Source organism: Haplochromis burtoni, unplaced genomic scaffold (assembly GCF_018398535.1).
Source record: "Haplochromis burtoni strain Fernald_Lab_line unplaced genomic scaffold, NCSU_Asbu1 Contig_102, whole genome shotgun sequence".
Lineage (NCBI taxonomy): Eukaryota > Metazoa > Chordata > Actinopteri > Cichliformes > Cichlidae > Haplochromis > Haplochromis burtoni.
The window spans coordinates 515449-530308 of record NW_024582463.1 but is presented as its reverse complement, the minus strand read 5'-3'; the positions used below and the strand labels follow the sequence as shown (position 1 = coordinate 530308).

General features: G+C 41.1%; 2 protein-coding genes and 1 non-coding gene across 3 annotated transcripts in view; all 3 read left to right on the top strand.

Moving 5' to 3' along the window:
• The first annotated feature begins 169 nt into the window (after window positions 1-169).
• haus6 (HAUS augmin-like complex, subunit 6) lies at window positions 170-8589 on the top strand. Its single transcript, XM_005927702.3, has 16 exons — window positions 170-646; window positions 789-884; window positions 986-1064; window positions 1868-2000; window positions 2159-2303; window positions 4040-4102; window positions 4178-4238; window positions 4417-4590; window positions 4918-5114; window positions 5505-5634; window positions 5801-5903; window positions 5995-6058; window positions 6420-6561; window positions 6697-6795; window positions 6953-7088; window positions 7190-8589. The coding sequence occupies exons 1-16, from the start codon at window positions 504-506 to the stop codon at window positions 7897-7899; spliced, it is 2475 nt and encodes an 824-aa protein (XP_005927764.1). The 5' UTR covers window positions 170-503; the 3' UTR covers window positions 7900-8589.
• On the top strand, window positions 6116-6246 carry LOC121814912. Its single transcript, XR_006054649.1, has one exon.
• Window positions 8590-9598: 1009 nt separating the features above from the next.
• Window positions 9599-14860, top strand: part of dennd4c (DENN/MADD domain containing 4C) — a 41701-nt gene continuing 36439 nt past the window's right edge. Inside the window, exon 1 of the mRNA XM_042223119.1 lies at window positions 9599-9953. The gene's annotated coding sequence lies outside the window, so the exon portion shown is untranslated. The remainder of the gene's footprint in view (window positions 9954-14860) is intronic.

The following is a 14860-nucleotide window of genomic DNA, read 5'->3' as shown; positions in this document are numbered from 1 at the left end:
AGGGCTACGCCTTTATATGTCAAATTTACCTTCGACAAAAACTGCAAAAAATATAGTTACTTATAGTGAAAAATACAATAAGAAGAAGCACGTTACAATAGTGAGTTTTTTTGTTTTTTAAATTTCCAATGGGAATCCCGTGCGTCGCTACCTTCGCTAACCGGAAGTAATTTAAAACATCCGGGTAATCTTTAGAAAAATTGGCGGTTTGTGTCCTTGCGTTACCTTTTTTTTGTTTTCCAGTTCTCAGTGGACTATGAAATGTGTGAAATGTATATTAACAAACGTCAACGTGGATTTAACGTCAGCGGCAGCCTCTCTTATAATGTAACTGTTTCCTGGCAGTGTTTGTTATTGTGAACGGGCCTTGTTGGCGTAAGTTAGCGAAGAGTAAACGTCGTTGCTAGCAGGGAGGCTAGCGGACTAGCGGTTTTCTGTTTGCCAGTCTGGAGCTTTGAATTCGCCTCCGGACACAATCACGGTGCTTCTTACTCCTCTGAATAATGGCCAATCCGGCACTATTGCAGAAGAAGAATGGACAGTATTTGTGGTTCTCTCTTCTTGGGCTGGGATTTCAACCGGACGTTGCAGTGTCGTCAATCGCTGGCAAAACCAATATTAATGCTAAACACATCATCATGGGGCCGTGAGTTTGCTTTTCATGTCTTTATGAATAATACTAGCTATTCCTTACTGTGCGAAATGTCGCTACTTTAACTTTGTACGTTGCCATTCACTCTCCCTGGAGCGTAAGCGTTTCCTGCTAAGTTTAGTTTGATGTCCCACAGGAACATGTTTGACAAACCCAACAAAGATGCTTTTTACATAGTGACCCATTTCCTGCTGGAGAAACTCAACCGGACACGGTTTCATGAGGCATATAGGTAAAGACAATTATAACCAGTCTTGTATGCTCAGATATATGATTCATTGTCTTCGCCAGTATTTGTTTTTAATCTCTTCTCATTTATCCTTGGGTTTTCAGGCACTGCTGGCCTGTTTTAAACCCAAAAGCAGACGCCGAGTTCCGCAAAGTTACCTGCGCTTGGCTGCGAGAAATCATGGTGAGAATCAAAAGAATAAAAGAAATTGTACGAAAGTTTAAGACTGAATTAAACAGACAGGGCACTTCTTTAAGATTTGCATTGTGCTACATTTATGTTAATCGTTGCAGACGAATAAGGCGTTTATTCAAGTGCATCTCCTTGAAGCAAAGTACAGTGTTTTATTTCATTCATTGTTCCTGCATGATGGATGGGAATAAAACTCAAAGTAAAGAGCTATGAGATCCCTCTCTTATTCCCCCCTGATTTTAGAGTGTAAGCACAGGTATTTTCACTTGAGAAAAATGACTGTGTGTGTGTGTGTGTGAATAATATATCATTTGCTTAGTATGTTGACCCATTTTCTTGAAGCTTTCATTACTCACTATGTTTGCTAGACACCTATTTTTGGCCAAATGGAGTTGCCTTGGTGTTTACAGACTCTGTGTGTGCTGTATGGATACGCAGATGTGCGGGATAGGGTCGCTTTTATTGATGTTGAAGATTCACATTAGCATTGTGAAGTCCACAAACTTCACACTGTGCTGTGCGAGAACAGTTGCAATTGGCACTTGCAGACACATCATTGGATGCTAATTCTGGGAGCGCTTGATTTGCTTTGCGTTCTATTGACAGAACATGCATTTTGAAAATTTCTAATGGGGAATTTCTTGAAAAGCCAAAGTTTTGTTCAAGATTACAATTTGATTAATTTTGTGGGTCGTATAGTAATCTATAATGAAACCTTTTTATTAGCAAAAACAGTTTGTATTTAGGTCGCTGACAGCCATCTGTTTTTGTTTTTTTTTTTTGACGATGTGCAGGAAGAAACTGCAAATACTGGATCCAGAGTGGTGGCATCATTGTTTCTCTCGCCTGGAGGCCCCAAGTTTGTCAGCTTGATGCTTCATTTGGCCAAGCATGTCATGCTGCAGGAAATGAAGACCTTTGCTACAGGTAGGTCTTGTGTAGCCTCTCGAATCTACAATTCCTAAAGTTTAAAGTGACAGAATTAAACATGACTTCTGTTCTCCTATTAATCTCATCTGCCATGGACCTGGCTTGCAAAGATGCCAACCAAATGATGATGTGATCTTGAACATTATTGTTGTCAGATGGCAGCTGGGTACCTGAGGCGGCGGCAATGCCGGCTTCGACGTCAAACTTGGCAATTAAGAGGTTCAATCTGGTCCGTGCCAGATTTTTGAAAACTGCAGTGGGACAGGATCGTTTTCTCCATGAATACCAGAGACGGGCCCAGTAAGTGCACTTTTGGTTTAAGCAGCTTTACAGAGTTGTAAAGTTTTTTTTTTTTTTTGAAATGTCACCAAACTAAGAAGTTTTAGCTTTTTACCAAAATAAAATAATCAGGACTTGTATATAATTAAGAAAGGAAAAAAATAATGTGTGACTTAATTTACTCAAGTCTATGAGTTTGCTTTTCAAATGCCAAAAAATATACATGCTGCCATTTTTATGCCCCGGTGGGTATTGAAGTGAAAGGGGTCGTAGAAGACCTAAAATATAACCTTTAACATAATGGTAGAGCAGTAAAATAAACACAATATGACAGAACAAAATGACTACATCAGGGAATAATTGCTCAGAACGGAGTACAGTTAAAATAGTAACAAGTTAAAGAGTTCAATTACTAAAACTTGCTGTGAAATACAATAAAGTGCTTACTAAGTAAATGCCTAACAAATAAATTCAGGTATTGTGGTGTGAGGATTCCTGTATCAGGCTTCGTCGAAGCAGAACAGAAGATGTTAGAGAAGTACAAGGTATTAAGAAAAATGTAATAAATGTTTACTTAGTATAATGATATAAATGTACAGAAAATACACTTCCTATCACTTTAAATTATTTAAATTAGTATTAAATTGCAAATTGTACTAAACTAGTAAAGTCAAATAAATCTTAGTACTCCGTTTCACTGCTCTATCCAAGGATGTTTTGTCATTTCCTTATTCTATTCACTGCAGTACTAAAATACAGCCGACATTTTTCCCACACTAATTTCCAAACCTAACGAGCTTGGAAAGAAAAGCAACTGGATTTCTTAAAGTTTCTTGAAGACGTTGCACCTTTCACCCAAGAAGCTTCTTCAGCTCTAAGAACAAATGTTGGAGAGTAACAAAGCAAAAAATAAACACAGTGAGTGGATTGAAAGAGGAGTGAAAGAAGCGATCTATCCCCATTGTAAACGACCATCTTTGAACAGAGGTGGTGGCTTACGACACCAATTGTCTGCCATCTATAATCCAGTTTTGGGATCTCTTCTCGGATGCCTTAACGCCCACTCACATCCTGGGTAATTTGATCTCAGTAAATCACATGATAGGGTGGGGCAAGGTCTCACAATGGGGAAACCCGAAACTTTGGCTGATTGTGACCTACACCCGTTTTCACACCTTTGCTCATATGATTAGGCAGATGATCAATACTGGCATCAACAACCCTCTTAGGGACACTGTGACTCTCTACCAGTTGCTCTTAGAACAGAAGAAGCTTCTGGGATGAGAAGTCTTCAAGAACCTTAAAGAAGTCCAGACGCTTTTCTTTCCAAGCTCCTTAGATTACCATGACCTGTAAGACTGAGAACCTTCACAGACAAACCTGTAAGACACGGCATTTTACTTTCAGTCTTTGTTCATTGTGTTATTTCTATTATTTTACTTGCTTCCTCTATTCTTATGTGGGTATAAATTTATGGCTGATGCTATGTATTTGTTTGTGCTTCACTTCCCTTCTGTGTGAAAGATATTTTGTAAACGACAGGCTCACTTCCGCTGAGTGTCTCAGTAACCTGTGAATGGAGGCACAGTACATCACTTCAAGTGATGTGTTTCAACTCTGCTTCCTGAGCTCTGATATAGCAATGTATCCGCTGTGACTACAGCTTTGTTATGCTGAAGGTTTGAATGCAGAAATGGAAGTTAGCTTCTGCTACTTTAAACTTGTTTTAAGTCTCTTTTTGTTTCTCTCTTGTGAAGACTTTTGGTGAAGTCTATGAGGGACATCAAAGCAGAAGGTGTCAAGTATGATGAGCTGCTTAAGTATGTATAATTTCTCTCTCAATATGCCAGATTTAATTTAAGACCCATTGAAGTAATGGAGCTGTGTCCTTTCAGGCGCTACAGCAATGATTGCACTCAGGAGGAAGGAACTTCTACAGCTGAGAAGCTCAAAAAAGTACGTAATGTTAACTTTTCAAAACGCTGGAGAGTCTTTGTACTATTTATTTAAGGAGCAACTGTGATGTGACAGTCTGTTTTCTAAATGCATTCATGTTATTTTCAGATGAGTAGAGACTCGTGTGCCGAGGTGTCTGTTTTTCTAAGTGCTCACAGATGTTCTCTGTTATCCTAAGGTGCGCTCCCTGTGGTCGGCCATTGATGGAATGTTGTCGGCCATCAAAGAGGAGCAAAGTGCTGTGGAGAGTGTCCTGAAAGGAGACGTAGATCAATACACCCTTGATGGGACGGATCAAGTTCTTAAAATTCCCCGCTGTCTGCTGGAGAGAATTGAACAGCTCCCACATCAGGTAAGTGAGAAGAGATGGATGGACTCTGGTTATTGCTTAAATACAACAGGGAAACTTCTTTGAAATCTTGTCTGTGCTTTTTCTTTTTCCCTTAACTAAAACTATACACTGTATTTGTCCTTTATGACTGCGTTTTGAACTTTCTCATGAAAGGTCAGTATGATTAGGCATTTCATGAGTGCACACAAAGCTACTGTCTCGAAACACTCGAGGCAGCAGCTACAGAAGATGTGGAACATCTTTCAGAGCTAATATTGGTAGATTTGTGTTTCATGTATACTTTTATTTATATAATTGTTTTACATTTATTTTTTATTTTAAATCCAGTTAAGTTCTGGGAATGTGTATGAAGCCAACCAGCTGAACCTCCTCTGTGTGATGGAGCTGATGACCCACGCGGCGCAGCTCTTAAAGGAGGAACGTTGTCGGGTCTCTCACGCCCCTGTGCCCCAGCTCAACCCTCAGCACCTGCAGGAGATGTCTCGCCAGATGGCCCGTACGCTGCAGGACCTCCACCTCATCAGGTACCCATTAAGCTGTACTCGCTTGATAGTGCACACTTCTACATGAGCTGATTTACCCTTTGTTCTTCTTCCTCCTGCTGTTCCCTTTAGGGGTCGTCATAGGGGGTCATCTACCTCCATGTCACCCTATCCCTAGCTTCTTCTTCTGTCACATCAACCCTCTGCATGTCCTCCTTCACGACACCAATCTTCCCATTTTTCTCCTTCCTGGCAGCTCCATATTCAACCTGATATTTCCACTATTCCTCCTGTTGCACCCGCATTATCTGTAAATCCAAGTTTCTGGATGCTTGTCGTTTGGAAAATGCTGCGTTAATAGATTTGTGGTAATAACTGTTAACATTTTTTCTTTTAATAACTATAAATGTGTCCTTTAACCTCAACTCCCAGGCAGAAGATTTCTAAGGAAAAAATCCCTGAAGTCAGGAGTGCGATTCAGGATTTGGAGGCAGAGTGGGACAAGAAGTGGATGGACACTCTGAAAGAAACACCCCTAGTCTCTTTTCTGAATGAAGATCCTGTGAGTGGTTGCTTGATTTTTTTTGTTTTTTTATTTTTATATATACGTGCATCACACCACACAGGCACTTATTTTAAATTAAGTTATTGTACTGTGAAAAATGACACTAAGACATTCTATTGTTAATGTTGCTTGGAGCTTATGTGCCCGCCCACTTCCTCCTCAGGCTCTTGGCTTCCTCTCACCAATGGCTCCACTGTCTTTTGAGCCGGCGGCTGAAGCGAGTTATAAAAGCAGTGTGTTCTCCCAGTACCCTGCTAAACTTCTTGGTGAGCGGAATCGGATTATAATAAAGTTTTTATGAAGGTGTAACGTTTAAATTTTGTTTTTAATTAGCATTTATTTGTTTTTCCCCCTCAGAGGAGAAGCACTTGGAGAGAGGATCACAGGATGACGTCAAGATAAATTTTTCCAACCTTAAAAGGTAATATTATCAGGGATATTTGAACTTCATGACAGCATTATTCCTTTTACTTTCTGCTGGGAGGCAGATACCTGGGCAGTCCTGAGCAGTGCTCTGCCTGTCACTAGTCCTCCCTAGAACATCCCTGCTCTCTGATGACCGCGGCGAATTGAGAGAAATCGCCACGGACAGATACGGAGCAGACACTTTATTTCTGTATAAATATGATGATAGAACATAGCATGACGTGAATGAGCTTAACCTTGTTAACCTGGAGCATGTAGTGAAGTACCTACCTATACCACAAATTGATTACTTTTATATCAAAAGATGTGATGCGCAAATGTGTTTGGAATAATTAAGCACTTTCTTATCTAAACAGCACTTTCCCGGTGACAGTCGAGAGGCCCGAAAGTCCTGTTGTCAAGACTGAAATGACACGAGCGAATACCTCTCTGGACTGGCTTTTTGACACGCCCCCATCTCCTCCTCCTCAAAGAGCTGCACCACGATCATCACCTCAGGCAAGTGTCATATTTCACATTTTCTGTTTTCAAAGTTAGTTTCATATTTACTGAATTCTGTTCTTGAAACAATAGTACACTTGTTCCACTAATGTTTAAATAAATGAATAAATAAAATCAATGTTTGTGCATCAGGTGAGTGTGAGGAAGATGACCCATACTGATTGGAACGTGACTCCCTTGAGGACAAAGACTCAGATATTAAACATGGAATATGACAACCTTGCTGATCAGGTATTTTAAAGACTGTCAACTAAACTACTGAAATCTGTAGTAAATGCTGTATAACTGAGAATTTCATGAGGGTTCATACGTCTAAAAAGGGGCATAGCGATTGTTGAAAACAAGATTTTCTGATTCATTGTTGACATTTGTGTGCACGTGGTGTTAGTTTGCAGATGCTGTAACTACAGCCGCTCCTTCAGAGGGCAGGGTTAAAGGTTTGGAGCTGGAGGCTCTTCTCAGCAGTCTTCAAAGAGATCCCTTCTCTGCTCGTAAGCAGCTGCCACGTACCCCTGAAAGCTTGAGTAAGTGATAAAATATAGGACCTGACATTCAAAAGCTTCCCTTAATGTGTTCCTTTACCTAATAAAATGGCTTTTCTCCTCCTCGCTATTTCTTCCCAAAGTTATGGATGTCAAAAGCTCCTGGCGTAAGGCAGTCGAGGAAGACAAAGTGAAGAAAAATCAGCCTCCTGCTGAGTTTAATGACAGCATAATAGAGCAACTCACCCCGGTCAGTGAGCACCACGATGGGTCGCCAAGCTCAGAGTCCCCAGGTTCCGACACGACCACCCAGACTGTCCCATCAGCTGTCAGGAGCCACAGCAGCCCTCCGGTCTGCCAGCAGGGGGCCTTGCACAAGTCCATTCTTGCATGGGACACCTTTATCACAGAGGCTCACAACAGCCCAGGCGGCACAGGCAGCAGTGTGGTCCACTTCAGCCTCGACCAAGAAACTCTGCCAGAAATTCCAGGGTGCGACAGTCTGCTCAGCCTCGATGACGAAGAGATGAAAAGCGAAGACGACGATGAGCAACTGATTCCCTTACTGAAGCTCGAAGTGAAGCAGCCACCGTTAAACTGCCATCAGCATGACGCAAGAAATGACGGCTTGTTGATGGAGGGCACGAGGACGCCTGAGTGCCTTCTGTCAGATTACACGCTTTCTGGTTTGGACAGAGACTGGTCGGAGGAGCCAGCATCATCAAAGGAAGCCACAGATACGATTTTTTCACTCGATCTAGATGCGCTGAAGACCCCTTCACCTCTAAAGAAGCAGGAGTACAGGCTTCCCGAGCTGATCACATTCTCCCCAATGGATGACATGAAGTGTTAGCTACAGTCAGTGTCCAGTCTTCAGCCTCCTGTTTTGTTTTTTGTTTTTAAGTAACAAATATGAGCATGTATATATTTTTTTTGTTTGTGTTTTGTTTGTTTGTTGTGTCTGTAAATCAAGATTTTTTTGACTAGAGTGTATGTATTGCCTCCCCAGCAATTTACACTGCACCACTGGCTCAGTTTTTAACATGATGGAAATAAAGAATTCTCTCAAAGTGTTACTTCTCCAATAATCACTCGAAGAATTCCTTGTTTTAGTGATGTTTAAGTTTTACCTGTTAATTGTGGTGCATGGAAGGCATAAAATGAATTGATATGATGCTACTAGTGTTTTGTTTTTCTTCGTTTTTGTTTTATCTTTGTTTTTTGTTTTTTTTTGTTTTTTTTGTTTTGTTTTTTTTAATAGCTGTGACTTGCAGCAATTTAAGAGAGGGGGCGTCAAACATGGCCCCAAATTAAACGTGAAGCAAAGCACTGGTAAAACCAAGAAAAGGGAAGTCGGAGTGTTACTCCTTCACAATAAAAAGTTCAGCGTATGGGCACAAACATTTGACTTGAGTGGTGCTGTGTAAAACACATGAAATCCTGAATGAAACGAATTTGCCTTTATTTCCCACTAAGTTTTTTTCTCCCCTTCTATAAAGTGGGGAAGTCTATATAGAAATATGGGCATTTAGTCCCCTCCCATCCAGATGTGCTGTTTGCAGTGTGAAGCTTAAGACTGGTAACTGGATCGAAATTACTAGAGGAATGAAATTTTTTCTTTTTTCCCCAGATGGATTTGTTTAATTTAATGAAATGAAAACAATTTAGAGACAAACTATAATCTGGGATTTAAAAAATCCTTTAAAAAGATATAGGTGGGTCATTACTCAAAGACTTATTTTGCACCGAAGGAACAAGTGAGGTGAAACCATACAAACACCTAGATCCTCCCATTTGTATATATTGATTTACATATTAGTGTTGCATGACAATATATTTCGGCTGCATCTGGAACTTTATAGAAGTGAAGCTGGTTGAACTACATAGCTGGAATTTCAGACTCCCTTTATATTGTGGGCCTACTTTGATCTTAAGTGGACCTTAAACTGCCCTTTCAGTCAGTGTAAAGACATTTACCTAAACATTTGATCCCTGAGATGTCATAATGTTATAAAAGAAGTCCAGTAACAGTACATCTCAATTTCTTTACATGATGAATGAGTAAAATTTAACTGCCCAGACAGTCATGTATTTATAAAAACAATGTTTTTGTTAATTTACAGGTTTAACAAACGGGTTGTTTGTAATGTGGACCTATCATAATAAAAAACAGAAATTTCTGTTGTAGCTAGTAGAAAAACTGGAGCTTTTCTGTTATTCAATTGTTGATCTATTACATAACTACGTTAATGCAATATCAGTGGCAAATAAGGTGGAGTCTTTATCGATAAGAAAAGCTGCAAAACCCACGACAATGCAGCTAGCAGTTCAAAATCTATCACATTTTCCAAAGTCTTCCAGGGGACCGGTTGGATTCTTTGCCCTCCACCTTATGTTCCCCCCAATTTACCGAATATTAACTTATATAAAATACACACATGCAGCGTGAATTGCATCAAAAAGTTGAAAATCATTTCAAAGTCTTTTACTTTGAAAGGATTCACCAGAAGCGGCTCCTTGTTCGCGAGCGCGCTTGCTCGCGCTGTCAGTTGCAGCGGTGGTTTGTTGCGTTTCCTTTTCTCTGGGCGGTTCCAGTCTGAAAGAGAGAGAGAGCGAGAGAGAGCGAGAGGTTCAGAGGAAAGCTCTAACTCTATCAGCCCAGACACAAACATGGCGCCTGCCTCCGCCGACAACTTCAGATGAAAGTGTGGCGAAGAAGTAACTAGCAAAGTACAAAGGAGTATTTCCGAGTGGCGTTTTCACCCTTCTTTTTAACTTGCCGTTCTGGTTTGACCAGTTTTTTTTGTTTTTGCTTTGCACAAATAAGTCTGCGGGGTACTTCGAGGAGGTAAAACAAGCAAGTTGCCTACATGTCAACATTGTCTCTCACTGCGGTGTAAACAGCTGGTAAGTACTCGTGTTTTGTTCCGTGGAGATAACCGTTAGGGATCGCGGCATTTTGTGGAAATGAGAGGGAGTGGATGAAGTGCATTAGGTTAACTTTCGCTGTGTGTGAGTGCGCTCAGCCGCTGTAAATGCATTTTCCTGGTGTTGCGCTGCTGCACTTTCAGCGTGTTATCCAACCACGGAAAGAGAGAGAGAGCCACGTATGAGCGCTCGGGGTGATCATGGGAGGAAATTTCTTTTGTTATACCCACGACGAGGTGTATTTCCTGCATCAAAGTTGACCTACTTAAGGTTGGGATGCAACAGTTGGGAACATAACACCCCTCTCCTCCGCCGCCTCCTCTTGCTGCTCCTGCTCGCCTCTCCTCCCCGGGCCCTCCCTGTCGCCAGATAATCAGACTCAGCTCTCCTGGAGTCTGTCTACCCTTGCAGGTGTCTGCTCCCAGAAACAAACCCAACTTCCTGCGTGGGATCAAAATGTGTGTTGGGGTTTAAAGCTCAATTTTAGCAGGACCTTCTTGTCATGCAGTCAGCGCCGTGTTCGTGTAGAGGATCAACTGGTCTGACTTCTTTGTGAGTTTGCTTTTCATCCTTTTCCTAGCCGTGTATGATGTGGCACTATGCAGCGCCAAGGTGCTCACATATCTATGCCTCAGCACTTGACTGCTTGCCAGTCAGCAGCAGTCTAACCCCTGAGGTTAGCAGAGTGCTCCCTCTGCTCCGTGCTCCCATCACAGCTGTGGTGAATCATGACTGGCATGTGATATTTCTGCTCTGATGGTACAAGTTCCAGCAGAGCTAAGCTTGGCACTTCCTCTTCTGTTGTGCTCAAAGTATTCATAATTTCAATTAGGTGTTTTACCAACTGAGCTGGCTGCAGGAATGCTGTGTAATGACAGGATAATCGAGGCACGCGGAGTGTGAAAAACATGGAAATTGCTCTGGCAGAATCCACTGAGCCGTTGCCACGTGGAAACAAAATAAAATAAAATAAACCCTCTTCCTTGACCTTGGCTTGCCCTGACAGGCGCTGGGAAAGAGGAGTGGAGCAAACGTTTCCTCCCACTATAACCTCTACAATACTGCAGGTATAAAGTGGGTCATGGCTGCGCGGTGGCTTTGTGTACATTGAACTTGCACTTTGTGGCCTTCCAAAGGCTCTGTCAGGTGACTGGGGGGAAGGAGGTGGATTGGCTCAAAGGAGCAGCAGCAACAGGCAGTATTTATTCAGTGGGAGAGTGATATGTTGAGATACGTTAGAGCGTACCCGTGTGATCTGCTTCATTCTTTCATTCACAGTTGTGTTCACTCTACCTCACCTGGCAAATAGCACGGTGGAGCTACCTTTTTTTTCCCCCCCCTTCAGCCTCCACTTGAGTTGACACTTTCAGGTTGATTTATCACCCACACTTTCACTGTCAGTTTTCTCAGAGTTTGAAGAGCTTATTGGAAAATTATTAATCATTTTCCAGGAGTCCCAACATCAATTGACACTTTCATGTCAATGAATGATTCGTTCTATAAATGAAAGTTCAACTTGTTTGAGTCACATTGTTTTGACAGTGTCAACCACCCCTGCTTGCTTTAACTCCTTCCATCAAATTATACCACCCAGCATGGCATGCTCACTTTCTGAAGACAGACTAACGACTTAGAACCCTAGTTGCTGTTTTGTTTTTGTTAAATAAACTCAGTTAGCTAACATTTTCTTTTTAGTTTTCCTGTTATAGCAATACATAAATATGAAAAACAAAAAGTAGGCAGAATACACTAACATTTCCTGTTAAGTAGTGGGAATCACCAGACCCCCACAATACATTATCACAACATTTCACTTATGATCTGATGGTAGCTTGATTTTTAACATTTTGTGATAAGCTAAAAACATGTAATATAATTTATCATCTGTTATTTCAACTGTAAGTTATGGCCTCAAAGTTGTTGTTGTTGTTGTTGTTGTTGTTTTTCCAATCTGTTTTATCTAAGCAGATAAAGTTATCTCACTTCAGTCATTCTTTTTTGTTGCAAAATGAGATTGTCAAGCACACCAACACTGTCACTAAAACCTACTATAAATGCTGTCATAAGACATAATCAGCCTGCAGTCAAATGGGATCAAGCTGGCAGTTATGTACTATGTTAAGTGTCCAGTTTTCAGTTTAGCCAACTTATTGTAAGTACACATGGCTAACGTTATGTCAGTAGGGCGGTGCAAGAGATGAACCCTTTTCTTAGTAGAGTGTTTTCGTATAATTATTATTTATATATTTATTTTCAAATATCAATAAAATGCCTATTTTTGGTGTCCCTGTATTGATACAATATCGCTATGCAAAATATCGCGATACCGTCCTGTATCGATGTTTTGTTAAATGTAGTCTGTGAGAAGAAATGATCCATGCAAATAAAAAAGCAAGAAAGAAAAGACCCGGCTCATCCTTCGGTTCAGCTAATATTGTTCTTGCGAGCCTGACCATCTAGCTTCTTTCGCTGTTTGCCGTTGGTGTGTACTGTTTTGTGGGGTTTGGCTGGCTGGAACTGAAATTTTCCGAGACATTGATTACTCTGTCTCACCTGTGTCTGCTGTCTTTTTCAGCTCTGCTTCTCTGCCTCTTTCACCAGGTGTCTCTAGATCCCGATCAATACAGAATTTTTAAGACCGATGCCAATACTTGATGATTTAAAAATCGGATACATTGGCCGATATTTCATTTTCTGCCAGACACACAGAACATAGATTTCATTAACAGTTGTTGCGTGTCTTTATTTAGGAGTCCTTACTAAGATAATGTGACAGTGCTGATTATGAACTGTCTTGTTTTACTGTCGAAACAACTCATGGATTATCAGTTAACTATCTGTCCAACTCAGATTGGATTAGCTAGTTGTTGTTGGTGAGTCCCTGGTGGACAAACTACGTAACATCAACACTCATAACTTGATTAAAGGGTGTTTCTCTCATATCTTCTGTACTCTTTAAATTTTCATGTATTGGCCGTTACAAATGCTGATACTGATATATCGCCAAATAGCCTAATATCATTCGAGCTTTGGTTGTCTGTATCTTCAGCTCATTCGGAGGTTGCAGAGAAACTCTTGTGTGTCTTTAATGGCATTTTCGTTTCTGTTTCCTTTCAGTATTCAGCGTTAAGCACATGTGGTCAGCCTTTCAACTATTTAAAATCTTTCAAAGTCAGATTTTGCAGTGTTTGTATAAACCATTCACTGTGTAATATTTGTGCTTGTGTAAAGAAAGTTTTCCTCCATGAAGATCTCAGAGGTTAGTGCCAGCAATGCTGTAATATCTGAATCAAGGACGCTTTTGCAGGCTTACCATTTCATTTACAGTCACACTTTTTTTTTTCTTTTCTCAAGGTGTTTCTACACAATTAGTGGATAGATCGTGGTTTCTTGTCTCTTTGGAGCCAATGTGTACCTGAAGAAGCACTGTGCGTTCTGTTAAGCCGCCTGTTTGCACCTCTTAAGTTAAACCAAACTCAACATAGTTGTTTGTAGCCAAAGAGCAGCAGGAAGGCACTTGTAATCCGCTCCTCTTCCCTCTCAGGTAACCTGCTTCCCTCCTCTGACCCTTGTACTCTGCTGTGGTGTGCCAGCATGTCTGTTGTTTTCTTTCAGTAGCTCTCCCTCTGAGTCGGTGTAGACCCAGCTAGTTAGTACGAGCAATGAGTTTGCCTTCTCTCTCCCGTCTCCTTACAGTGGAAATAATGCTCTGTGTCCACCGGCTTGTCACGCTTCAGGAGGGAGGCAGTCTTGTGACGTTTCTACTAAGCCTGCCTTCGCTCCTTGCATCTACCCAAGCGGATTTTAACTGTAAAAAGTCATATTTTTGAGGGAATGTGTGGTCTAAATGCTGCTTTTGACAGGTTTCAGTAAAGTGCCTTGTTTTCTTAAAAAAGAAAAAAACAACCCCACCTGCTTCACACAGTGTAATTAGAGACCCACGGTGATCCAGGAAGAAAAGTGGAAAATTTTCTGCTCCGCTCATTAGAATTCATTCCACGTCACTCCTGACTGCCTTTAGCGTTAGCGCTGATGCTATCTCTGAAAGTGTTGGACTGCTTAGAGTTCAAGATTTAGAGTTAACATACTAGGAGGGAGCAGACAATATGGGTGTTTGTCATAGTGCTGAAACAGCAAGGATTCAGTTCATTTTTTAATATGTAAATATGTAATAATCTTTTACAAGTGGGAGACACACCTTGCTTAAACCTGTAAAATTGTGAAATATAGAGGTGTTGTTTTTTTATTTTAATAACTTAAGTTAGAGCTGATGCCCAAAAGCTCAAATTCAAATAGCCTGAAGCAGCAGCAACAACAAGCAGCGTCATCCGTTCTGTCTGTCATCAGTGTGATTTGCCAACCAGATGCCTATTCTGAGAAGCTTGTTGACAACTGCCGTCTGTGCTTAAATGAAATTGAACTTTATGTAGACATTTATGTGTAAAAAAGCAGCTGCCAGGGTTAAACAAACCTGAGTTCACGGCAGGTCTTTGGCTTTATTCAAGCACTACAGAGAGAGGGAGGTGTTGTTAGCATATGGATTTGATAATGCCGAGCTATCACACAGACTCCACCTCTCTCACACACACGCTGAACAGCAAATATTGAATGGTAAGAGGCATTTCTTGCAAGTGCACATGACCTTGTCGGAACATTTCTGAAAGACTTTCCTTACTGTCGTAATTACTTGAAGGCTGATGTGGATCACTTCTGTTAAGTCTGGCTTTTAGGTTCATCACAGCGTGCTGTTGAGATTAATGAGCAGAGTGAGGTATTTCTAGACTGCACTTTAACAGCCAACTATGTATGTGCGTGCATACTCCAGCTCACGCCGTATGAATGCAATCATACATAACATTTCCTGTTAAGTAGTGGGAATCACCAGA

Bases quoted from the DNA above. Each gene is read 5' to 3' on its own strand.
- haus6 (XM_005927702.3), top strand. From the start codon at position 504: ATGGCCAATCCGGCACTATTGCAGAAGAAGAATGGACAGTATTTGTGG. The intron at 6,059-6,419 runs GTAATATTATCA...TTATCTAAACAG, and splicing joins AATTTTTCCAACCTTAAAAG to CACTTTCCCGGTGACAGTCG. The intron at 7,089-7,189 runs GTAAGTGATAAA...TTCTTCCCAAAG, and splicing joins ACGTACCCCTGAAAGCTTGA to TTATGGATGTCAAAAGCTCC.